We start from the raw sequence: 24,545 nt of genomic DNA, 5'->3' as shown, positions 1-24,545 counted from the left end.
AAAGACAGAAATCAAACGGCGGGAGGCTATCGCTGGTGAGAGCATGCTGTGGTTTCCCCCACCATCCTATGTCATAAATGTGCTTCTCTGTGCTGCAGTGAAGTGTCTTTCATAGCACAGAGCAATTTCTTTGCTGGGCTGCACCCAAATTATGATGGTGATTTTGCATGTGCCCTGTATTCAGATAAAAGCTTTACTATCAGCATCACAATGTCACCATAACACAACTAGAAGTTCAGGAACTTCTGGCTGACACAGAGACAATGAAGCAAGTTCACAGTGAAGCAAGTGTTAGTTCCTTAGCTACTCCTTTTTCAAATAACTTTTTCCCCTAAGTACCTGAATAAAACATTATGGAAGGGACTGAAAGTAAGGTGTTTTCTCCTCTGGAAGTGTATTCTTCAGTTGAGCAGCTGTCTCTTGAGGACACTACAACACGTGTTATTAGCAATTGCCTTTAATACAAGGAAGTGAGTCAATTCCTGGCAGTGTGAAGACAATTCCCCAACCCCTAGGTTTCTGAACCTTCAGCAAAAAGCAAACCACCTAGGGGACATAAAACTGCAGTTAAGGGTACAGGCCCATCTGAGAAATGGGAAATTTAAAGGCAGAACAAAACATGAGTTTTAGGAACAATTCTATGAGATGCAGTCATCTTTACCCTTAAAGATCTGCAGCAAAAACACATCCAAAATGGATTGGGTAGGGGAGGTGAGGTGAAGGTGGAAGAGGGGGTGTTCTGGGGACAATGGGGTCAGAGATGGGCAGTGCAAGTGTTGAGGGTAAATGAGCTTGGGTGAGGACCCACAGTCCAGCCAACCCATTTCACACTGGGGTTGCCCCGTAACACAAGGTCTGGAACTTACTTTTTTTTCTGGGTTCTGAACTGTGATTTGTCCACTGTAAAATTACACACCCAATATTTTAAGAGCAGTGCATGAGACTTCCTATTGATTGAACAAAGAGGATGGCTAAATATTATGTGAATTCTTGGACAAAATAAATTTTATTATACATGGCCACCATGTGGAAGAAACCATTATAAACATTCAACATTAAATATATTCTTTCAATGAACTCTGTTAGGGAGCTACTATTATAAAACCTGTTTTACAGATAGGGAAAATGAATTTTAACCCAAGTATTGGACTTTAAAACTCATTGTCTTAAAATATATGCCTGTTTAAATGGTTGTTAAACAAATTACATAAGAAAGCATACTATGCATGCTCCTCTGTGACTTGTAGCCTTAATTTGGATTGCAAGTCTCTCTCTTTTTTTTTTTTTAAAGATTTATTTATTTATACAAGAGCCAGGGTACAGGCCAGATGCGTGGGAGGGTGAGAGGATTCACCAGAGACAGAGCGGGGAACATAACAGGCAGACTGACTGAAATACACTGCTGAGGGGAGCAGCGGGCGAGACAGGAGAGGTCTGCTTCGCCATGTGGGATACTCGCCGGCTGGCCGGGATCGAACTCGTGCTGCAGAGGCTGCGGACAGCTTCACAGTGCGGTGTTCATCCACCTGTGCCACCAGGGAGGCCCTGGATTGCAAGTCTCTTGCTGTTAGCTAGCTTAGGTAGAAGTATCCCTTTGGACTATCAGTCAGCCTCAGAATTATATTATCTTTAATGCCCAGAATTATCAAGTTTCCAGACTGGGATTTAGCTCTGACTCCTGCTTTCATAGGATACTCCAACTAAGAGCTGAAATTGTGCCGAGTCACTGTTCAGGTTTTTCTACTCATGAACAGGCCTCCCAGATGACACCTCATTGGGAATTTGATTCATCTTGGAGAATTAGATACCTATTTGCCTCAAAATCATTGATGCTGTTGCATCATGAGATTCTGTCCAATGCTTTGTACCTCCTCAATAGCCAACCCATCTGATAGGGCCTGTTTTAACTTATCTAGCAGCTTAGTCTGGAATTGTGGCTGTGGCATTTGCAGTAATCATACCCCCGAGACAGCATCTGACTTCTATGTTCTTCTCTATGGGCACAATTATGCATTTACTTGATGAGATACAAATTATTTGATTATAAATGACTTTTTAAAAAGATTTATTTTATTTAGAACTGGAGGTCAGATGGGTGGGAGGCCTGGGTGAAAGGATTTACCAGAGTGGGGAGCCGAACAGGTGGGTTTACTGAAATACATTGCTGAGGGGAGCAGTGTGTGAGACAGTTCTACTGTGCCATGTGGGTTAGCTCCCTGGCCAGGGATCAAACGCATGCTGCAGTGGCTGGCAATAGCTTCATAGCACTGAGACTTAACTCCCACACCACTGGGAGGCCCATAAATGACATTATTTTATACTTATATAATACATCTTATATAACGTTTCATGTCATTTTATGTATATCATTTTGTTTACTAGGGATTTATGTGTAATACAAAATTTTTTTTTTTAAGAAAGATTTATTTATACAAACACTGGGGTACAGGCAGAGGCGCGGGAGGGTGAGAGAATTCACCAGAGACAGAGCAGGGAGCAGAACAGGCAGAAGGACCGAAGTACACTGCTGAGGGGAGCAGCGGGTGAGACAGGAGAGGTCCACCACGCCATGTGGGTATCTCCCTGGCCAGCTGGGAATCAAACTGGTGCTGCAGAGGCAGCGGACAGCTTCATGGCGTGGTGCTCAACCTGCTGCACCACTGGAGAGGCCAATACAAATTTTTCAATGATGTACATAAATTGATTTAACTGTGACTTTCAGAATTAAAAGGTGCTAAGAAACATTTGTGATGTAAAAGAAACACTGGTAAGGTTAAGAATACTGGGGTGATGAAAAAGAGCAGTTTTTAAAAAGATTTCAGTTCAGATTCTAGTTCAAGGTGAGGAATTATTAGGGCCCAATTACTTCCTTGAGTGTCAATTTCTTTGTAAAATGAAGATAGTATTTAGAATATAATCCAGAGCTTTATAGAAATTGTTAGTAAAGTTCTTTTTCCCTGAGTATAGTAAATGTTGAACACTATCAGCCAGTTAAGACCATTATTAAAAGGGGGATGATAGGTACTTCATAAGGTTATATTAAGATCCTACACAAAATGGGGAGTGCAAACTGGTCCAACCACTATGGAGAGCTGTGTGGAGATTTCTGGACCTACTAAACATAGAGCTTCCATATGATCCAGCAATTCCACTCCTAGGTATTTACCCAAAGGACACAGAAACATCAATTCCAAAGAGCACCTGCACTCCTATGTTTATGGCAGCACTGTTTACAATAGCTAAGCTTTGGAAACAACACAAATGCCCCAAAATAGATGACTGGATCAAGAAGATGTGGTACATATACACCATGGAATATTACTCAGCATTCAAAAAAGATAAACACATGCAATTTGCAGCAACATGGATGGCACTGGAAGGGATCATACTCAGCGAAATAAGCCAGAAAGAAAAAAATACCGGATGGTCTCACTCATAGCAGGAATCTAGAAAACTTAAATAAGGGACCAGGAAAATGAATAACTATAAGAGAGTGAAAATCAAAATCAACAAAAAACTATGAACCAGAGGCACTTTTTGGGGGTGGGGTGCGGGAGGGGAGGGATTGGGGTCAGAATGGGGGGGTTGCAATTGTATGGGGAATATAAAAATAAAATTTATTATTTAAAAAAAGATCCTACACAAAATGGCTAGTTAACAAATGTCCACGTTTAGTTCACATTAGATCTGTTGTACTATTATTTTAGATATCTGCAAGGAGGAAAGAATTACTCTCAATTACATTAATAGCTAAGAAGGCAGATTCCAATTTCAGATGTTAAATGTAAAAATTTTCACACTAGATTCAAAATACTGTTCCCCTTTCTCTTTTCATTTAACAATCAGTGAGGAGTCTATACTCCTTAGAATCTGGAATTGTTTTTAACTCTTTGTTTTTAACCCTTTAGGGTCTCCTCTTGATTCCAAGGGGTTTACCATATTATAAATTCTAAGTGATTTTCATACTCTCTAACACAGTTCCCTTCATTTCCTCCATCTCAATGTGAATTCAACTGATAAATGAATATAAATGGATGTAGGGTAAATGGTTTTCAGGCTTTTCTGCCCTCCCACCATTAGGATTGCCCTGCCTGATGGGGTACATGCATTTTGTTACATTGTTGTAAGTTATATTGTTTACTTCTGTGGGCCATGACTGCAGTATTGCCGTATTTGCCAAGGGAAGCAGAGTCAGGAAAGAGGGGTGCCAGGGGGCTGGGAGGCTGGCAGGCAGCAAGTCTTCACTCTTTCTGGGCTCTCTGGTATTCTTGGTGGTCTCTGCTTCTCTTTTGCTCTCGGTCACTCAGCTTCTCGTGGTTCTCCTGGCATCCCTGTGATGCCGCCCTTATAAGCCCAGTTTTAGCCCAGGTGAACCCTATCTACATATGCCCACACCCTATTCCAGGTGCCTGCCATCTGGCATGCATTCAGGACCATAAGGATCCATCATCAATCCTAATGGTGGGAGGGCAGAAAAGCCTAATACTTACCCTACAACCCTAATATTTAGATTTAGTACCATTTAATAACACCTATGTATGCCCTTAAGAGTTAATGGCATGGTGATATGATCAGGCACTTCACATGAACGAAAACTAAAAAAGACTGGGAAGAAATCAAACTTACGAACAGGCAAGTGAAGCGGTAGGAAGGGATAGAGCAGGTTTTCTTATGATTCGAGCAGACCAGACCAGTAAAGGAGTCCTGGAGCCCTTGGTGGCTTTCTCAGGCTTTTATATGTAGTGCAGCAACCAGGTACACGGCAGGCAGGGGTGCTGGGGGTGGCCAAGAGGCCAGAAGGCCAGAAGGCCTCCAAGCCCCCAGCAAGTCTTCACTCTGGGACTCTCTGGTGCTTTCTCCCCTTCTCTTTCCTGCATCTGCTTATCTTACAGAATATCTCAATACTGTTGCCATGGCCCACAGAAGTAAACACAACTTAGAACAATGTAACAAAATGCAGGTGCCCCATCAGGCAGGGCAATCCTAATGGCACAGGGCAGAAAGGCCTGAAAGTCATTACCCTACAGTGAGTTTCCTGGAACAAATTTATGTGTCAAAGGTGAGGTCAATAGCATGAAGGTGGAGAGCTAAAAACTCCCACAAAATGCTTATCAAATCTCAGGGACATTATTTCCTCAGTTTCACCTAACAAGTACAAGATTGCCAATATCACTGGCTTTTTATTTGGATAAACATAATAACAGCAGAAAAATAATACTCTAAAGCAGAAATCAAACAAGTTTTTCTTCATTCTGTTTATTTCAGTTAGGACACTAAATCGACATTAACTGGGGTACCTGAAAGTCATTTCAATTAGAAATCTCTTTAGTCCTGCATCAATTATTTCAAGTGTTTTAGTTTCAAATACATCCCTTTCTTCTACAAACTTCTGAAAGAGATGAACACCCCCACCTACTCCAAAATAATGTGCTTTGCTGGCCAAAAGCACCTGTCCATTTTTATCTAACAATCGAAGGAATGTTTGGTGTAAAGTGTCATAATAATCTGGATTGTAAATGGTTTCTGAGGTTAGAATGAGATCATATTTTTCAAAGAGCTTCTCACTACTTAGTACAAGCTTACAAAACTCAGACCATTCCCCTGAAAAGAACCGGCACTGACACAGGTCTTGTGCTATTTTTGACTTTTTGCATTTTTTTGCTTCTGGTTGGTTTACATTTTCTACATCTTCCAAAGCAGAGTTAGCTATTACATTAGGTAAGGTTACTTCATCAATCACCAAACTGTTATAATCTTGAAAATGAATTTCTTTTGCTCCTCCCCTGAATGCAATTATACCCAGCAACCCTGATCCACAGCCAAGATCCAGCACTTTTTTCCCAGCAAATTTCACATTGGCCTTTATCAAATAATCCAAGAGGTCAAAGGTGCATTCCCAGATTTTCAAGCCTCCTTCATAAACACCTGTAATCAGATCAGAGTTAGAAGAAAAGCTTTTTGAAACTATGTTTTCTTCGCCAGGGAAGTTCTCTTTCAACAGGATGGTTTTCACCACTGATAGATTAATATTCTGGAGATCTGGTAATGCTTCCATGACTTTATTTTCTAATACTTTCTTGAAATCTTTAGGCACAGAGTGTTCCTTAGCAATTCTCAAACAGGATTGTTCTTCAGGTAGCCCCAAGTTAATTGAATCGTTAGCAGCACTGAGTATACTGTCTGTGTCTTGAGTGGAAGCTGCATTTCTCCCTGACTTGTGTTCCCACAAGTGATCCAGAGGCAAGTCAGACTGTCTGGGCGAGGATTTTCTGTCCCTCTCTTTACCTTTTTGAGTTTCTGAGACTGGACAATCTTTTGAGGAATCCAGGGTCAATGTTGCATCTCTAGGGGGTGTTAATTCATTTCCCAGATGGTCTTCTATAGTGAAATTAAATTGAAAGGTCATCCTCAAATGTACAGAATTCTAAAATTCAAAGGACGATTTGTCAACTTCTGGATAGAACTGGTGACACACACATAAAACTGCCTCAATTGTTCAACTGTTTTCCTTGGATTCACTTATACACTGTTACAAATATTTAGAGGTGTTTCCAAATTACTCTTTTAGAAGTCTTTGCTCTTCTTTCACTTTAACTCTGGGGGAAAAAAATGAAGTAAATTAAAAGGCAATTTGATACATTTCACTGAAATATATTAAACTGCCCCTCCCTCCCCAAATAACAGCCTTTTCTATAAAATCTACGGAGAGGGGAATAAAAAGAATTGGAATAACACACACACACAGACATCGATACTTCGCGTTTCAAGAGTTGGAGAAGAGAATAAACTGTAAAAAACAAAAGAACTGCAGCAGTAATAATGGGGGATAGGGGAACCAGTCCAAACTGTACGGTAGAAAATGACAAGCTTAGCTATTTGGCTTGTCACCTGCCGCGAACATGCCTAAACATATTTACCTCTAAACTGCTAGAATCTTTCAGTTCACCCTCTCAGTAACAAATATAAGATTTATTTTCATAAATGAGCATCTCTCTAAAAACATGCACAGGAATGCTCTGGTGTGTGTAAATTCATCCACGTGACCTTACTAAAATAATTTTGTGGAGAAGGGAAGACCTGAGTGTATGGGAGTGGCCAATTTTGGAGTAATTATTAAAGAGACGACTGATGGCCGAACAAACACAAATAAAGGCAACCAAGTGGTTTCTGAGAGACTTGTAGAAACTGGAAGCAACTTTACAGTTTTCTGTCACCCACTGTGCTAGACGTTCAAAAAAAGCCATCTGCTTCAATTGGCACAATCTCGTACTATTCTCATAATACGTGATGTGAGGAAGATCACACAGTTCAGTGAGTAGGAATCTGCCAGTTTCTACATCACTGAGTCCCCGGCCTGGGAGTCCCCAAATTCCTGGTCAAACCCCACCCCAGACGTGCAATCCCAAAGCCCCAGCAAAGGGAGGGTAGGAAATCTGGGGACTTTTAGTCCTCATCTCCCCAAAGCGCGCTACCTCAAAGCAACTGCACTGCGATCCACACCCGGCAATGCTGGTGGCCCGCGTGCTCCCAGCTCCTCCAGCCTAGAACCTGTCGCGACGTCCTGACGTCCGCGGAACTGAGAGTGCGCACCAGTGAGTCCAGTCCTCCGCGGGCCAGACAAGCCCGGCTGTCTTCCCGGCCGTGCGGGGGCAGACATTTATATACAAAGGAACGCAGCAGCCTCTTCTCTATGGTTCTGGTGTCGGCGGAGAGCTCGCAAGGCCTGCCGGGACGGTGGGCGTTTCCGGTGTCGGCCGTGGCGGGACTGTTTTGAAACTGAGCTCCTGGGTGGAAATATGTCTCAGGAACGGGAGGCCCCGTCCGGCACGGTGCCTCTGGAAGAATTAAGTGGCTGGCCGGAGGAGCTCTGCCGCCGGGAACTGCCGTCTGTCCTGCCCCGCCTTCTTATATCCTTCACAATCACTTCCACCTAGAGAGAGGGCGGGTGGTCTTGAACGGTCTGTTCTGTCTGTTCGCCGCCGCCGGCCCGTGTGGTGTTCTCGCTGCTCAGCCTCTGTGGATGAGCTTAGGCCATAAGCCAGGGACTGGAAGGCGAACGTGAGCTGTGGGTGTGAGGATCGAAGGCCTGCTTGACTTTGGCACAGGAAGGGCTGACAGGTGTTTTGTGCTGTGACTTTGGTCGTGGATGTGGCGTTTTCCATTTTATGCCTTTGAAATTTTCTGTCCTCGTTATGTGGAATTAAGTACATTGCATGGGGATAGTGGGGAAGGCAAGGGCTCAGACAAACCTCTAAGGTAACACTAAGCGAACTCTAAATTGCTAGTTGAGGTCAAGAGAGCGATACTTGAGTTTTTGTTCTCTCTAAAATAGGTGGTGAATACGAATAATACCATTTTCAGTATCGTGGGAGATAAAGGCCGTCGTTCTACTCCGTAGCCATGTCTGTAAAAGATGTTCAGTAGTTAGCAATGTTCTTCCATCTTCATTTCGAACCTCTTTGTTTATTGGTGGTTGGAAGTTTTGTTTCGTTACTGGCTTTCATTTGCCGGGTTTGAGTTGCTTAATGTCTGCGTTGTCCAGGTGCAAACCATTCCTGTAAATGGTCCAGGAATTCTAGGTTAAAAGGATTGTTTTTCTTTTTTTTTTTCCCCCACCCTTGTGCTCACTTTCAGCATAAAACTACTGCCAAAAGAAAAAGTAACCTTCATTTGAGAGTCTCAGCACTGCACAGATTATAATTTTACAGTTTAAGCCAGATAAAATGTTACCATTGATACTGAACTCAGGTCTGGCTGTCACCTGCAACTAAAACATTAGGGACAAGCCAGCCCTGGATTTAGGAAAACAGATTATTTTCAAAGACCTGTACTCTGAGGAGATGGCTGAACTCCTGTCCCAATAAACCATCTCCTGAATTAAGAGAGGGAATGAGGTTGTATGGGTTTGGGGAACAAAGGTTGAGAGCAAAGTAGTTATATTTGACTAACAGCGGATTGGGGCAAAGAAATGTGGAGTTATCTGAAGTTCATTGGCTAATCACTGGGAACTTAACACATGAACTAAGAAGAGGCTTTTCTTCAGATAACTGGAGTTGTGAATTTGTGCTTCCCTCTTCCTCTGGGTTCTTAGTACCCAGCCTGTCTTGGAGCTCAGCTCAAGATTGGTTATAAGCCTCCAGACTTGTAAAATCAAGTTTTAGGGAAAGTTTAGATAAGGGGTTTCCCCCTTTTGTGTTTTTAGGGTCTAAATGCAGTTTAACCCTTTAGCCTCAGTCTCACCATCCAGAAATCATTCACCGTGGCATTAGCAAAATCCCCCTAGACTAAAGCTCTTTCATAGGCACTGTGCTGTTAGGGAATTGCTGTCCTCAGGTCAAGGATTTTAACTTGGAAAACAAATAGCCATCCTCTTACTGGAAAACATTTACAGGGCACATAATATATACCAAATAGGGTACTTAGTTTTAGGGAAACAAAAATAACCATGATTAACTCTTCTCCCCCTCAATTTTAAACAGACTTCACTAAGTCACCATTCCCACCTGGTTTTGCATCTCAAACTTAACATTCCAAAGTTCCCAAACCTGTTCTTCCATCAGTTTTTCATTTAAATAAATGATTTCACAAGCCAAAAACCTTGAGCCCTCTCTATCTCATACCCAATCAGCAAATCTTTTTTCTGACTTCAAAATATTTTGAGTCCATCTACTTTTATCTCCATCCCCATTACTATTGCTCTATTTTAAACCCCTAAGCAATTGCTAATAGTTTCCTTGCTCTTACTCATGTCCTAGTTCTCCCATCTTAACGTGCATCCCATTTTGCAGCTCTTGGTTCAGGTGTCACTACAACAGACTTCAGAGTCCTTAATATTATGCAGTTTCCCTAACTGCAGTGTCTAACAATTTATAGTTTGCTGAAGAGTACTTTAATATGAAATGATCTTGTTTGCTTTTTCACTTCATTATACTGTCCAATTCATAAAGGCAGGGGTTTTGCTTTTAGTGTAACGGTATCTGGCACACTAGCATCCAGTAGGGACATAATTTTCATGTTTTGCATTTTGCATATTTTCCCAGTCTTTAGCTGCTTGTCGACATAATTGTAACTTAAATGTTTTATTTTGGAAGAAACTAGAATTTCTTATTTACTGAAATTTTCTGGGGCATAATCTGTCTTACTGGACTCAAATTAATGACTAATTTTAATTACTGCTATAAAAAATGTATCAGAAAAATTTCCGTTAGTGTAATGGAGTTATGGGTTATTCATTTTTTCTTACTGACACATTCTTTAATTGATTTTGTATGATTTTTACAGTAAAAACATTTCCAACAATTATTCTTGGTGGTATACAAGTATAAAATTTATAAAGTGATTACTGTTAATTTTGGTAATGAACATAGAATTATTGTCACATATTTGTAAGCTGCAGTGCAGAAGAGGTTAAGTTGAATAAAATTGGTGGAGAAGGTATGTAAATAACATGAAAAGAAGTTAGAAAGTGGTGAATGACTTTAGATAAGCTCTAAGTACTAGAGAAATGCAAAAGAGGAAGTTTTTCTTGTATTAGAAATCAGAAATTCATGGATTGACTTAGTGCTTTTTCTCATCTGCCAAAAATAATTCCTCATAGCATTTTCAAATATTATTTGCTTGCCTAATGGAAACATTAATTTTTTTATGGTTTTATTTATTTCCCACCACCATCCCTTTCGTCCTTTTGTCCTCTTCCCCGCCCCCTTAACCTAAGAGTCTTAATGATGTTTATTGCTGTCTACTGGTTTTTTTTTAATGTTTTACATTATCAAATTATCTGCTATGTGATTTTTCAGTATTTGTTTTTATTACTTGCTTTACTACACTCAGTTCTCTCAAACTCCCTCCATTTTGTTGAAAATGACTGCATTTCATTCATTCTTAATGGCTGTGTAGTACTGCATGGTGTTGCTTGATCTGTCCATTGATGGACATTTAGGCTACTTCCATGTCCTAGTTATTGTAAATAATGCTACTTTGGACACTGTGGAGCATATGGACCTTTGGTATTGATGGTTCTATATTCCTTAAATGTATGCCTAAGAGTGGGATGGCTGGGTGCTATGGTATTTCCGTTTTTAGTTTAAGGTAAATTCAGATTTCTTTCCATAGTAGTTGCTCCAGTTTACATTTCCACTGACAGTATAATATGGTTCTTCTTTTTCCACATTCTCTTCAACACTTATTCGAGATCTTGTTAATATACTCCATTCTCACAGGCATGAGATGTTTTCTCATTGTGCTTTTAACCTGCATCTCTTATTGGAAGTGACATTGAACATTTTTTCATGTGCATAGGCTTTCTGGATAGCCTCTTTGGTGAACTATCTGTTGATACCTGCTGTCCATTTATGAATTGGGGTTTTTCAAGTTGTATGCACTTTTATATACTTTGGATATTAATCCTTATTATGTATTGTGTAAATATTTTTCCCATTCGGTAGTATGTCTTTTTAATCATCTTATGTTTTCTTTGTATAGAAGTTTAACTTGAGGTTGTCCTTATTGTTTTTGTTTTTAGTTCCCTTGCCATAGGGGTTGAGTCACCAAAAATATCATTGTTGATATCGTGGAACATATTACCAATACTTTCTTCATTGTATTTTATTGTTGCAGGTCTTCTGTCTAAATTTTTAATTCATTTGGGGTTTAATTTTGTGTATGGGATTAGGGAGTGATTCATCTTCATTCTTTTATCTATTGCTTTCTAATTTTCCCAGCACTATTTATTAAAGACACTGTCTTGTCCCCATATTTATTGTTATAGCTGCTTTGTCATAGATCAGGTTCTGGTATGAATGTGGATTTATATAGGGACATTTGCTTCTATTCTGTTGATCCATGTATCTATTTTGGTGCCATTATCATAGTGTTTTTAGTACTGTTGCTTTATAGTGAAATTTGAAGTCAAGTAATGGGATACCTCTATTTCTTTTTTAACTAGGGTTGCTTTTGCAGTTTGAGGTCTTTTGTGATTCCGTAAAAGTTTCAATATTTTTTGTTCAAGTTCTTTGAAAAATATTACTGGTATTTTGAAAAGGATTGTGTTACATTTACATATCATTTTAGGTAGGATTGTTATTTTGGTAATATTGATTCTTTCCATTAATGACCATGCTATATCCTTATGTTACTAAGTCCTTAAATAACTTCTTGCAGTTCCCATTGTATAGGTCTTTTACCTTCTTAGTTAGGTTAATTCTGAGGTATTTAGTTCTTTTTGAAGCAAGAAGCAAAAGAAATTATAAATGGCATTACTTTAAAATTTTTTTTTTGTTTCTTGTTCATTGTTCTCATATAAAAAGACCTTGGATTTTTGTATGTTGACTTTGTAACCTGCCAGTGCTGTGTTCATGTACTGTTTCTAATAACTTTTTGATGGAGCCTTGAGATAATTCTATATGTAGTATCATTATCTGTGAATAGTGATAATTTCACTTATTTTCCACCTTGGATTCTCTTGATTTCCTGTGGTGGATAGCTCTGACTAAACTCTCTAATAGTAAGTGAAACAGAAGTGGTAACAATGGACATTTTTATCCTGTTCTGATCTTAAGAGGTAAGTTTTCAGTTTTCACCATCAAGTGTTATATAGACCGTTGGTTTGTGGTATGTGGACTTCATTGTTTTGAGATAGGTTCGTTCTGTTCGTATTGTGTTTAGAGTTTCTATCATAAATGAGTGCTAAATTTTATCAAATGCTTTCTTTGCATTTATCAATGATTTTTATCTTTTAGTGCTAGTACATTGATTGATATATATATTAAACCTCCCTGTATCCCTGAGGTAAATCCCACTTTATCATGGTGTATAATCCTTGTGACAAACCATTGAATTAGATTTGCTAAATATTTTGTTGAAGATTTTTGCATCAATGTTCATAAGGGTTATTGGTCTGTAATTTTCTGAGCTATCTTTGGTTTTTCAGAATATTTTTATTATTGCTTCATTTTTCATGCTTGTGATTGGTTCATTCAAAACTTGTTTCTTTCCGGGATAGATATTGTCAACTATATGGATCTTCAAGGTCACCCAATTTATTGGTATATAGTTTGTTCATAGTATCTTTAATGAGCCTTTGTATTTCTGTGCTAATGTGGTAATTTCTTCTCTTTCAGTTATGATTCTGTTTATAATGTTCTCTCTTTTTTGTTAACCTAACTAGAAGTTTGTCTGTTTTGCCTATCTTCTCAAAGACCAATTCTTGGTTTCATTGATTTTTTTCGGCATAGTTTTTTGATTTTCTTTCATTTATTATTTCCTTTCCCTAGCTTTGGGACTTGCTTGTTCTTCTCTTTCAAGTTGCTTTGGGCATGATATTGTTTATTTGGGACTTTTCTTCTTCTTCTTCTTCTTTTTTTTTTCCAAATATTTATTTATTTATACAAGCACTGGGTACAGTCAGAAGCGCAGGAGGGTGAGAGAATTCACCAGAGCCGGGAGCAGAGCAGGCAGAAGGACGGAAGTACACTGCTGAGGGGAGCAGCGGGCGGCAGGAGAGGTCTGTGCGCCATGTGGGACCCTCCTCTGGTGTCCGGGGAGCAGCCGGGGATTGAACCGGCGCTGCAGAGGCTGCGGGCAGCTTCGCAACCCAGCGCTCAACCGCTGCACCACCGGGGAGGCCTGGGACTTTTCTTCTTAAATGTGGGCCTGCATTGTGATTATCTTCCCCCTTAAGAATGCTTTGTTGCATTCCATAGGTATGGTAGTATGTATCATTTTCATTTGTCTCAAGGTACTTTTCATTTTCAGCTTTGATTTCCTCTTTTATCCAATAGCTGCTAAGCAGTATATTTTTTAGTCTCCATGTGCTCATACTTTTTTCCTCATAGTTGATTTCTAATATTATGGCATTATGAGAGAAAATACTAGGTTTAATTTTGATCTTTGTACATTTATTGAAAATTGACTTGTGTCCCAGCATGTGATCTCTTCTTGAAAATGTTCCACTGTATCCTTGAAAAAAATGTGTATGCATTCTTTTTTTAGAGGAGTGTTCATTAGATGTCTGTTAGACCTGTTTGTTCTAGCACTTCATTTATATTATTTCCTCATTCTTTGTCTTGTTCTCCTTGTTGTTAGAGTATTAAAGTCCCCTAGTATTGTATATTATTATGAATATGTTTCTTAGTTTTGTCATAGTCTGATGTGTCTCAGTGCTTCATTGTTTGGTGTATATATGTGTGTGTTATTTCTTTTTGTATTGGACCGTTAATTATAATATGGTATACATTTCTATCTCTTAATTGGAAGCTTATTTTACCAGGTAAAACTGCTTGTGATTTTTTTGGTTGCCTTTTACTTGTATAACTGTCTTCCAGCCTTTAACCCGAAGTCTGTACTTGTCTTTGTTGGTTGGAAGGCATTCTTGTAAACAGCAGAAGGTTTTTTGTTTGTTTGTTTTCATATATGTATTTTTTACATTGTTGTTCCTTTCTGGTGTAAACTCCATGGAATTCCCATCACCAAGTCATCCATGAACTGTCTGTCATCCATAGTCTCTTATGCTCTTCCCTCCCCTGTTCTGATCCTCTCCAACCCCTCCTTGCTGAATGTCTCTGATTTATCTTTTGCCTGCTAGTTTTGTTTTGTTTGATTTTGTTTGTTTGTTATTTTCCTGATCCCTTGTTTGGTTCTTCTATATGCCTCCTATAAGTGAAACCATTTGATTTTTTTTTTTCCTTCTGACTTATTTCACTGAGCATCATCCCTTCCAGCTCCATCCATGTTAATAGCAGAAAGTTTTGAACTTTGTTTTGAAATGCATTCAGCTGCTCTGTACCTTTTAACTGATGAATTCTGGCAGTTTATGTTTAAGGTTATTGAGACATAGTGCTCATTGCCATTTTGTTATGTATTGGTTTTATCCTGTATTTTTTTATTTTTTGAGGTCTTCCTGCTGTGCTTTGCTTCCATTTCTGTTGTTTCATTAACTTTTGAAACATTAAATTTTAAGAGCAGAGTTTAGCCAGTTATTTGAGTCTGATTTCAGTATTTATGAATTATTGAATAAATTTCAAAAAGGGTCGGTTTTAAATTTATTCTAAATTTAGCTATGTGAATTTCCTAAAACAATGATACTGATGTTTTCCTTGATTATTTTACTCTATGAATCAACATTCTGATAATTGGATTGAGCATATTCGTAAGTAAAATTATCTTCATTGTGTTATTAGATGTTGTCATGGTCCTAGTCATACATATCCTAATACAATCTTGTGTTTCCTTGTGTTTCAGTTTAAAATATTCTGAAATATTCTCATGGTTTTAAGGAATCATTTTAATGATAACAAATCCTACTAATAAATAATACCTACATTCATTTGCTGGTCCTTACTGGACATGTAGGTTTTTCCTTTTTTTATTCTTTGCTATTTCAGATAATAGCAGATTAATATTGTCTCTACATAGATTATAGTATTCTGCAAGTGTGCTGAGGTTTAGATGGGTAGTACTTAGATTTTCTCACATTTGGAAAGAGCATTGAATTTTGTTTACTGACATGACTTTATATTTCTATAACATGTTACTATCTTGCTTTATAGAAATTCTGAAAATTATTGTAGAAATGTTTTTACCTCATATGAATCAACTGACATTGGAACCGACTTTCTTTTCACAAGTGCTGCCAAAGGTATGGTACTATTACTGTCTTAATCCATCTACATGTTTTAAAGGCTGTTAAAATCATACCTCAGTTTTAGGTTGATTATTCTTAATTTTTTTAAAAAAGAGCTTTTCCTCAGTGTAGCAAACATTTGAAATATAAATAAAGTAGTGAAAAATAGGTCTTATGTGAGAATACAGTGAGAATACAGTGGTATTAATGTAATCATTATTTGATTAAAAGCTATTTTCAGATGGTATGGATCATTTACTAACTGGATTTAATTTACTTTTAGTTAATGTGAAATACTTATAACTTAAAGCTAGTAATCAAAAATTTGTGATGCATTACAAAGTTAACTTGTATTTTCTCTGCAGAAGAGCATTAATACTTGTTAATAATGTCAGAGTTGTTAAACTTCATTGTCTGAAAAAAATGGAACCAACATTTATTTAAAAAAAATCTTAGAATTAAAAAGATGAAAATTTGTTGCTATTAAGTAACTAAGAAACATTAAATTCAGACTACTGTTTAGATGTGTGATATGCTTTTTCTCTGAGAAGTTCCATCCTTTTTTCTCTTATAATTGAGGGAGCAAAAAGGACTTTGATGCCAAAATGAAACATGTAGTTATGATAACTTATCTCTCTGATGATAGATTTCCAAGTTTATCTTTGATACAGGTAATCATCGGAAGTCCTTTTGCTCATATTTACTTGATTGTTTTCTCTCTGAAAGTTTCTTAGAATTTGTTCTTGAATACCAGAAAGAACGTCCAGCTATGATACAGATGAAGACAGAGATGTTGAGTGTTAAAGGGCCTATGGGAAGCAATAACTTCTTTAACTACTTTGTGAAATAGTGTTACTATTCTTGAGATGTTTAGAAAGAACCAAGTATTAAGATCTTAGGATGACTAACTTTTTAGTCAAAAACTTAGTTCTGAGGTTACATAATATACCTGTAACTCAGAAACAGTATTTTGAGTTGTTCAAAATGGACACTGGTTAGAATATAAGTGGAAATGAATTTGTACTGAATTACCTAATCAGAAAATACCCCTGTAATGGCCCATTGAATATATATTGGCTAAGATCATCATCTTATACTGTGTAAAGACTAGCACATACATTTGTAACATGAAGAAATGAACTTTGATTTGTTTATAAGATGTTATTAAATAGATTCAAACCATAGAATGGAAAATAATTGACTTCACTGATTGTAAAAAGTGGTTAATTTATACAAGTACTAGATATGTGTGTGTATATATTTTTAATTAGGTGTAATTGTTAAGCTAGATGATATCTCATAGGTGTTAGTAATGCAAAATTAAATCATTGGAATTTTTTTCCTTGGCGATATCTTTCCTTTTCTAGTGATTTTTATACCCAGTTATGATCTGCTTTGTTTTCACAGACTGTGAAATTATTTGATGACATGATGGACGAGTTAACTAGTCAAGCCAAAGGACTATCAAGCCAAAATTTAGAAATTCAAACCACTCTAAGGAATATTTTACAAGTAAGTCAAAAAGGAGAGATTGGGGGAGTGGGGAGGAGCTAAAAGAGCGTGAGCATTTTTATAGTGATATTACTTAGTCATGTATTCTTTATGTAATGGCCACATGCTGAAATTAAATATATACAATTAAAGATGTGAATACAGAACATAAACTCTGAATTTTTATACAGTTTCTTGCTGAGTAAACAAACATCTGCACTCTTAAAAGAAGACAGGTAATCAAGATAGCCTGCTCTACCTATAATTTCAGATGATATGAGTAGAACATCTGCCATATGCATTGATATGTGGGCTAGAGTTTCACTTTAAAAAAAAACAAAACCAAAGGCTAGTCTGTTTCGAAATTTGTAGTTCTGATAGATTGAATTTCTAGGAAAGGAGGAAAGTGAGTCTATTTTGTGCACTGCTGTATTTCTGGAAACCAGCAATCTGTCTGATGAAACATCTTTCTTATTTCCAGACCATGGTACAGGTTTTAGGAGCTCTTACAGGATGTGTTCAGCATGTTTGTGCCACACAGCAATCTGTTGTTCTAGAAAATATCCATAGTCTCCCCTCCTCAGTCCTACACGTAATCAAAAGTACATTTGTACATTGTAAGGTGAGTGATGAATCTGAGTATAGTTGAAATGGCTTAGAATCAATGGACAAAGGGGCTGAGTAAAGTAATGTTTTTACATAGGATTTTACATTTTAGCCTACATTATTGGAATAGACTTTTCCATAGATCCAAGAGGAAATACTGTAAATATTTGTTTCAAAATAAATGGTTTATAAGATAGCCATAAAAATTGTGTTTTGTTTTATTTGTTTCCTCTTTATCAAATAAAGAAGTGATAATAGATTGTGTCAAGTTACAGGAATCCTAAAATAGTTCTGTCATGGCATTTGTGGATCTCATGGCTTGCTTAATGGTTAGCTGTTTATAAAGGCACACCAACCCTTATTTAGACCATCTTTGCATTCTTGAGGCAGTATTAAAAGCACAGCAGATAGCCTAGGATTTTGTATCACTACAGAACACTAGCAGTTTTAATGCTATTTTGAGTATGTAAAAATCACTCGTTAATTAATGCTTCTCTTTGGTGATAGGGTACTAAAATGCCATGCACCTGACCTAATGTTATTTATTTCTTTTTTGGTTGTTTTAGTTTTATGTATTTGCTAGTTATGGGAAGTTAGGAATCATATTTTATATATGCTTACCTTTCTAGAATTAAACTATATTGGATGTTCATTAAACGTTTGTTTAATAATACATAATTCAGCCAAAAACATTAAATTTATAATCTCAACGATGAAGTAAATTTGACTCGAGCTTTTTATGAATTTGTTTTTTTCCTCTCATTTTTCATTTGTCATCAGAATAGTGAATCTGTGTATTCTGGGCGTTTACACCTAGTTGCAGACCTCCTTCAGGCTCTTTTCAAGGAGGCCTATTCTCTTCAAAAGCAGTTAATGGAATTGCTGGACATGGTTTGCTTAAACCCTTTAGTAGATGAAAAGGAAGATATTTTAAAGATGGTAATAGGTGAGTGAAGAAAATGTACTGCTTAGTTATGATGTGTATTGACTGTAACTATGTCTAATTTTTAAAGAATTGCTTGTAATCCTCTTTACTAATACCGTCATTCCGTGGATTGACTCAGTTTGAAAAGCTCTAATACGTAAGGGCAAAGATTGTATTCACAACGTCAGTATATTGAGAGGAAGGTACCTTTTGTTCTAATTATCCCAATCTGTTGGATTAAAACATCTATTTTATTCTTGATTCTGGGAGTCAGCAGTTTAGATTGGGCTCAACTGGGATAGCTTTCTGTGCTTCACATTGGTGCATCTGGCTCATGCATGAATTACAGTCTGACCTCACTGAAATCTGGCTGTTGGCAGAGGCAGAAATACTGAGACTTACATGTGTAGCACATTACCCAACAGGCTATCCCAAAGCTCAGTCACCTGATGGGGGGCTGGGCGTTTCTTTTTTTCTCTTTTCTTTTTTTTTTTTTTTTTAAAGACTTATTCATGCATACAAGAACTGGGGTACAGGCCAGAAGTGTAGGGGTGAGAGGATTCACCAGAGACAGAGTGGGGAACAGAACAAGCTGATTGAGTGAAATACACTGCTGAGGGGAGCAGCGGGTGAGTCAGGAGAGGTCTGCTGTGCCATGTGGATAGCTCCCTGGCCAGGGATCAAAGTCATGTTGCAGTGACTGTGGATAGCTTTATAGGTTTTATCTCAACCCCTTGCTCCACCAGGGTGGGCCGGGTGCTGCGTTTCTAATTGGTGAGAGAGGGTAAGCCCCAATTCATCTGTACTTTTGAAGTCTCTGCTTGTAACTACTCCCAGAGTCAGTGTGGAAGGGAATTGCCCAAGAGTTTGGACACAGAGGGGAGTTACTGTGGCCATTTTTGCAAATAATTTTAACTGTAGGCAGAGTAGAAGCCTTGCATGTGTATTGTGCAGATTAGTTTTAATTTTTTGTTAGGTTTTCTTTCCTTAGCAGTTTATTTTGTTGTTTTGATTGGAATTGTGCCTATAGAATATTTCTGTTATAATAGGGCACAACTTTTATTCCCTTTTTTAGTTTTTTTGTAAGATTAATTAGTTATTTATGCATAGAAGAACTGGGGTGCAGGCCAGAGATGTGGGGGGTTGAGAAGATTCACTAGAGACAGAGTAGGGAGCAGAACAGGCAGGAGAGGTCTGCTGCATCATGTGGGTTAGCTTCCTGGCCGGGGATGGAGCTCAGGCTGTAACAGTGGTAGCACTAAGGCTTAACCTTTAGCCCATTAGGGAGACCCTCCATTTTTAGTTTTATTTCGGTTATAAGGTAGGTGTGTACTTCAGAAGTTAATTTTCAGTAATTTATAAAAATCTTTAGAAGTGTGACACTTACATTCAATAATTATTTTGGTAATTTTTATTAATGTATTTATTTTAAAGATTTATTTATGCGTTTAAGAGCTGGGGTGCTGGCCAGAAATGTGGGGGGTGAGAGGATTCACCAGAGACACAGTGGGGAGCAGAACAGGCAGATGTACTGAAATACACTCTGAAGGGAGCAGTGGGCGAGATAGGAGAGGTTCGCTGTGCCATGTGGGTCACTTCCCTGGCCAGGGATTGAACTCCTGCTGCAGAGGCTGCGGATAGCTACATAGTACTGTGTCTTACCTCCTTGTGCCACCAGGGAGGCCCGGTAGTTTTTTTGTTAAACTGCATTAATAATTGCAAAATTATTTCATACTTTTAGATATAAGAGAAGTTCATAATATTTAAATATCCTAAGAGTTTTATTCTCTTTTTTGTAGTTATTCATTCATTATTGGATATCTGCTCTGTTATTTCTAGTATGGACCATGCATTTCATGCCAATACTTGGAAATTTATAATTAAGTAAGTTTTCATTTTTGTAATATTTTCTATATCCAAATTCTTACTCATAACTTTTCTTAACTTGTGTTTAAAACATTTTGTACAAGTTTATATGTTTACTGACACTACTGTCTAATGATCCAAATATTCTGCATGTAACTCCCAAACCAAATTGGACTTTTCTATCCTGCTGCCTCTAAAATAAAATAACCAGTTCTACCTAGTTAGCTAGTATCACTGAAACAATGTCTATGGGCTATACTAAACCTTAAACACTCACTTGCTGCTATTATTGCTTAACTGATGAAGTAGCTTATTTCCACAGTTACATAAATCAGTAAATATAACTAAAGCTGATGCTAATCCCTTCATTATGTGCTTTTGAGTTGTTTGTTTAATTCCACTTATAAACTAATTTTATGTGGAGTGTTATGAAAGGTTATTAGGGAGAGTGCCTATAATATTCATCAGATTCTTAAGGGTGGGAAGACATTGAGATACAAAAATGATTAAGGCTCTCTTATACACATGCATTCAAGTCTTAGGTGCTTTTTCTTTTTACCACCAGATTATTAAGTTGCCAGCAAGTGATAGTGTAGTGGTTAAATATCCACCCAGCCACACTGCATATGATTGAATCCGTTCTAAGATCAGTATGCCTCCTGAACCCTTGAGCCATGTGGTTAACTTTTCTGAAACTAGGCTTTCTCATCTAAAAACTAAAAGAAATATAAGAATCTTCCTAGTAAGAATGAACTGAGTTTATCAAATGCTGAGAACTCTGCATGGCATATAGCGAGTGCTCACGGAGTTACCCATAGCACCATCATTGGACTTCTACTCTTGTCCCAGTTTATTTTCTACCGAGCATTGACCGATATTTTTAAAAATGTTAATCAGATGATATTGTGCTGCTTAAAATCTACCCAGTTGTGTCCTAGTGCCCATAGTGTAAAGCTAACAACCTGATCCTCTCTGGCCCCTGCCTTCTTCACCAGCCCACCTCTCCTGTACCCTCCTTCCCCCCATGTAGTTCCGCAAATATATCAAACTCTTGTCCCAGAGCCTTTTCACTTTTCCCCTCTGCATAGGATGTTCCTTTCGTGTGCTTCACACCTTTTTAGTTCCTACTTCTCTTTCAGTTCTCACCTGAAGAGTTACATCTCCTGGTAGCATTTTTTTTTTGATATCCTTACCCTAAGAATAAGTTAAATTAGATCTGCTACAGCACTCTGAACTTTTTCATCTTAGCGTTTATCACATTAACTACAAGTTCCATCAGAAGGGGCAGAGATTGTGTCTTTTCATTCACCTCTCCATCCCAGGGCCTAGCAGAGTGCCTGTCATAGTAAGAGTTCAATTAATATATTTACAGGGGAAATAAAAAATTAGCGACTTTAACTTTACTGCTTCAGAAATAAAAAGGCACATCTAACAAGAAGCATTGTGGGTTTTTTTTTTCACATATTCCTTCAAGTCATATTTTTATGGTTCTAAGTTACTTGATGTGTTACCTATGGTGATTGTATTCTTTTTATTCTTTTAGACAGAGCCTTAAACACCAGTCGGTTATAAAGAATCAGCTGAAACACAAAGATATAATTACTAGCTTGTGTCAAGACATTCTTTTCTCCTTCCATTCTTGTTTGCAGTTAGCTGAGCAGATGACACTGTCAGATGTACAGGTAAAAATACGGTTTAATGGCATTTTAAACAGTTCTTAGTTCTTTTGGCAGTTACCTAGGAGGGCATTAATGTATTTCATTTGTTTTGTTTTTTTTCGTTTTCTTCCTCTAATCTGTGGGATTATTTACGTCCATGATTACTTGCCACCAGAACATAGCATTAGACTGCTGTGCTATCTCATTCCCGTGAGTCTACCTTGTCCCCCACTTGTTAAATACAAACTGGTTGGTACAAGCGACCTTTTTAGACACCTTCCATTTTGTACTCTAGAACAGAAGTAATTCTTTAGTCCTGTATTTATTTAAAGTCCTCTTGAGGTAGCCACAGTTGGTCTTTGCCTCACCAGTCCATTGCAACATGTAGTGATGCCATGCACAACTCTGTGTGTGTGTGTGTATACCTAAATTGATATATACTTACATTTGTTTTGTATGTATATTTACCTTTAAAAGTTAGAGTATTGGGCCTCCCCAGTGGCGCAGCAGGTTAAGCACAGTGCTGTGACGCTGTCCACAGCCTATGCAACACCAGTTCGATTCCTGGCCGGCAAGGGAGATTCCCACATGGCGCAGCAGACCTCTCCTGCCTTCCGCTGCCCCCCTCAGCAGTGTATTTTGGTCCTTCTTCCTGGTCTGCTCCCTGCTCTGTCTCTGGTGAATTCTCTCACCCTCCCGCGCCCCTGGCCTGACAGACGCTAGAGGATATAAATCATGTGCAAGGAGTTCTGAAGGTAGTAAGAAGGAAGTGAGGAGTGATTGTTGGAAGGGAGTCACCTTTTCCTCCTGCTTTTCTCTTGTCTGCCTTCCTCTTACATGCATTCTTTACCTTTTCTTTCTCATCTCTACTCCATGTATGCTTTCTGGTTCCCGTCTTGCTGAAAGGATGCATTTGGCTGGTGGCTTGTGTCAACAACAGAAAAGTGTTCCTCTCTCCACTTTCACCCTATATGTCAGTTTTCTTCAATCCCACCCGTCTCCCCTAATTCCCTTCTTGTTTATCTTGACAGCACAGACTCCTCAGGTAGTGCTTGAAGGGTAAGGTTAGACAGAGGTTCTTGGGCCACAGTGAGATGGAAAGTCCCAGCAGCAGTACAGTCTATATGGAAGAGGAAAAAGAAAAGTCCTGAGGGTGCCTGATCAGGGTGGCTGTTTGTACATAAAGTATGTAAACTCAGCTTCTAACTGCTTGTGTATGAACAGAGTTTACATTTTGAGTTCTCCTAACTGTCCAAGCAAATTTTCATGTTTTTCTTTATCTCTAAAAGTTTGGGATTGATAAGTGTGACCAGCACCACTCATCCTTTATTGCGTGAATCCGGGCTTTGAGATAATCAGTGCAGTTTCTCTATATGTGATCAGCAGCACCCTCTGCTGTTCAGTATTCAGGTTATTGAGTAGTCCAACTATTTAATTGTGTTGTTTCCAAGCAGTTTATTACGTGGTTTTCAAAAACTTATAAATACAAACAGTAGGTTTAATTAGTGATATGCTACTTATGGGAGTATATGGACCTATTGATTCATGTACTGGTTTCCTGGGGTTGCCATATCAAAGTACCACAAATTAGGTGGCTTAAAACAACAGAAATTTACTCTTTTTCAGTTTTGGAGAACAGAAGCCTGCAATGTTTCAGCAGGCCCTTATTCTCTAAAGGCTGTAGGAGAGAGTCAGCCTCTATGCTGCCTAGCATTCCTTGGCTTGCATCTGTGTGACTCCAGTCTTTGCTTCTGTCATCACATGGTGTTCTCTCTCTGTCTTTACATCATCCTATGAGGATACTAGTCAGATTAAGAGCATATCCTAATCCATTATGATCTCATTGTAACAAATTACGACTGTGATGACCTTATTTCCAAATCAATTCATGTTTTGACAATATTGGGGGTAGGAACTTTAATATCTCCTTGGGGGAGGAGGGTGGACACAGTTCAACCCATAACAGCCTCTAAAGTTGGTAAGATATTCTCTACTATGTTTTGAACAAGCTTTCAGAATGATTATTGTATTAAACTTTTAACATATTGTTCTTTAGCGACCAATGATTTAGCTTTTCTGTTAAGAAAATTTATTAGTAAGGTTCTTTGATATAGGTATTTAATTTCTACTGTACTTCCTGTTTCTGCTTAAAGCTTACAGCAATTTATATGTAGGAAATAAACATCTGCTTTTACATCTATTTCCTATTTATATTTTATTGCCTGCTGTGTTTAGGATTTAGGGTCTCCCCCTACCCCAGTATTTTTCTTGTTTTATGTAAAGGAAGAATGGATACTTAACTTTTTGATATATTGAAAAATGGTTTTCCTTGCTAATTTTCTCACCCTTTTGTTGGCATTGGAATACAAACTTTCTGTTT

General features: G+C 38.1%; 2 protein-coding genes across 3 annotated transcripts in view; one reads left to right on the top strand and one right to left on the bottom strand.

Moving 5' to 3' along the window:
- Positions 1 to 4,910: 4,910 nt before the first annotated feature.
- Positions 4,911 to 7,645, bottom strand: METTL18 (methyltransferase like 18). The gene is made up of 2 exons (XM_037506520.2): positions 7,473 to 7,645; positions 4,911 to 6,596 (listed from the first exon to the last, which is right to left on the bottom strand). The coding sequence occupies exon 2, from the start codon at positions 6,404 to 6,406 to the stop codon at positions 5,285 to 5,287; it is 1,122 nt and encodes a 373-aa protein (XP_037362417.1). The 5' UTR covers positions 6,407 to 6,596; positions 7,473 to 7,645; the 3' UTR covers positions 4,911 to 5,284.
- Positions 7,646 to 7,719: 74 nt separating this feature from the next.
- Positions 7,720 to 24,545, top strand: part of FIRRM (FIGNL1 interacting regulator of recombination and mitosis) — a 47,487-nt gene continuing 30,661 nt past the window's right edge. Inside the window, exons 1-8 of one of the 2 annotated variants that reach the window (XM_037506510.2) lie at positions 7,723 to 7,907; positions 15,106 to 15,145; positions 15,546 to 15,634; positions 17,027 to 17,131; positions 17,592 to 17,732; positions 18,497 to 18,662; positions 20,441 to 20,525; positions 22,051 to 22,189. In XM_037506510.2, the coding sequence (XP_037362407.1) occupies positions 7,797 to 7,907; positions 15,106 to 15,145; positions 15,546 to 15,634; positions 17,027 to 17,131; positions 17,592 to 17,732; positions 18,497 to 18,662; positions 20,441 to 20,525; positions 22,051 to 22,189 (876 nt within the window). In that variant the 5' untranslated portion in view covers positions 7,723 to 7,796. Of the gene's footprint in view, positions 7,908 to 15,105; positions 15,146 to 15,545; positions 15,635 to 17,026; positions 17,132 to 17,591; positions 17,733 to 18,496; positions 18,663 to 20,440; positions 20,526 to 22,050; positions 22,190 to 24,545 lie in introns of those variants that run through there. The other variant, XM_037506512.2, reaches the window with a different exon arrangement.

This window comes from Talpa occidentalis, unplaced genomic scaffold, assembly GCF_014898055.3.
Source record: "Talpa occidentalis isolate TD23 unplaced genomic scaffold, MPIMG_talOcc4v2.1 talOcc4.12, whole genome shotgun sequence".
Classification (NCBI taxonomy): Eukaryota; Metazoa; Chordata; class Mammalia; order Eulipotyphla; family Talpidae; genus Talpa; species Talpa occidentalis.
The sequence above is the reverse complement of the archived record's forward strand: the minus strand, read 5'-3'. Positions and strand labels throughout refer to the sequence as shown.

Excerpts from the sequence above, each read along its gene's own strand:
- METTL18 (XM_037506520.2), bottom strand. The coding sequence starts at position 6,406 with ATGACCTTTCAATTTAATTTCACTATAGAAGACCATCTGGGAAATGAA.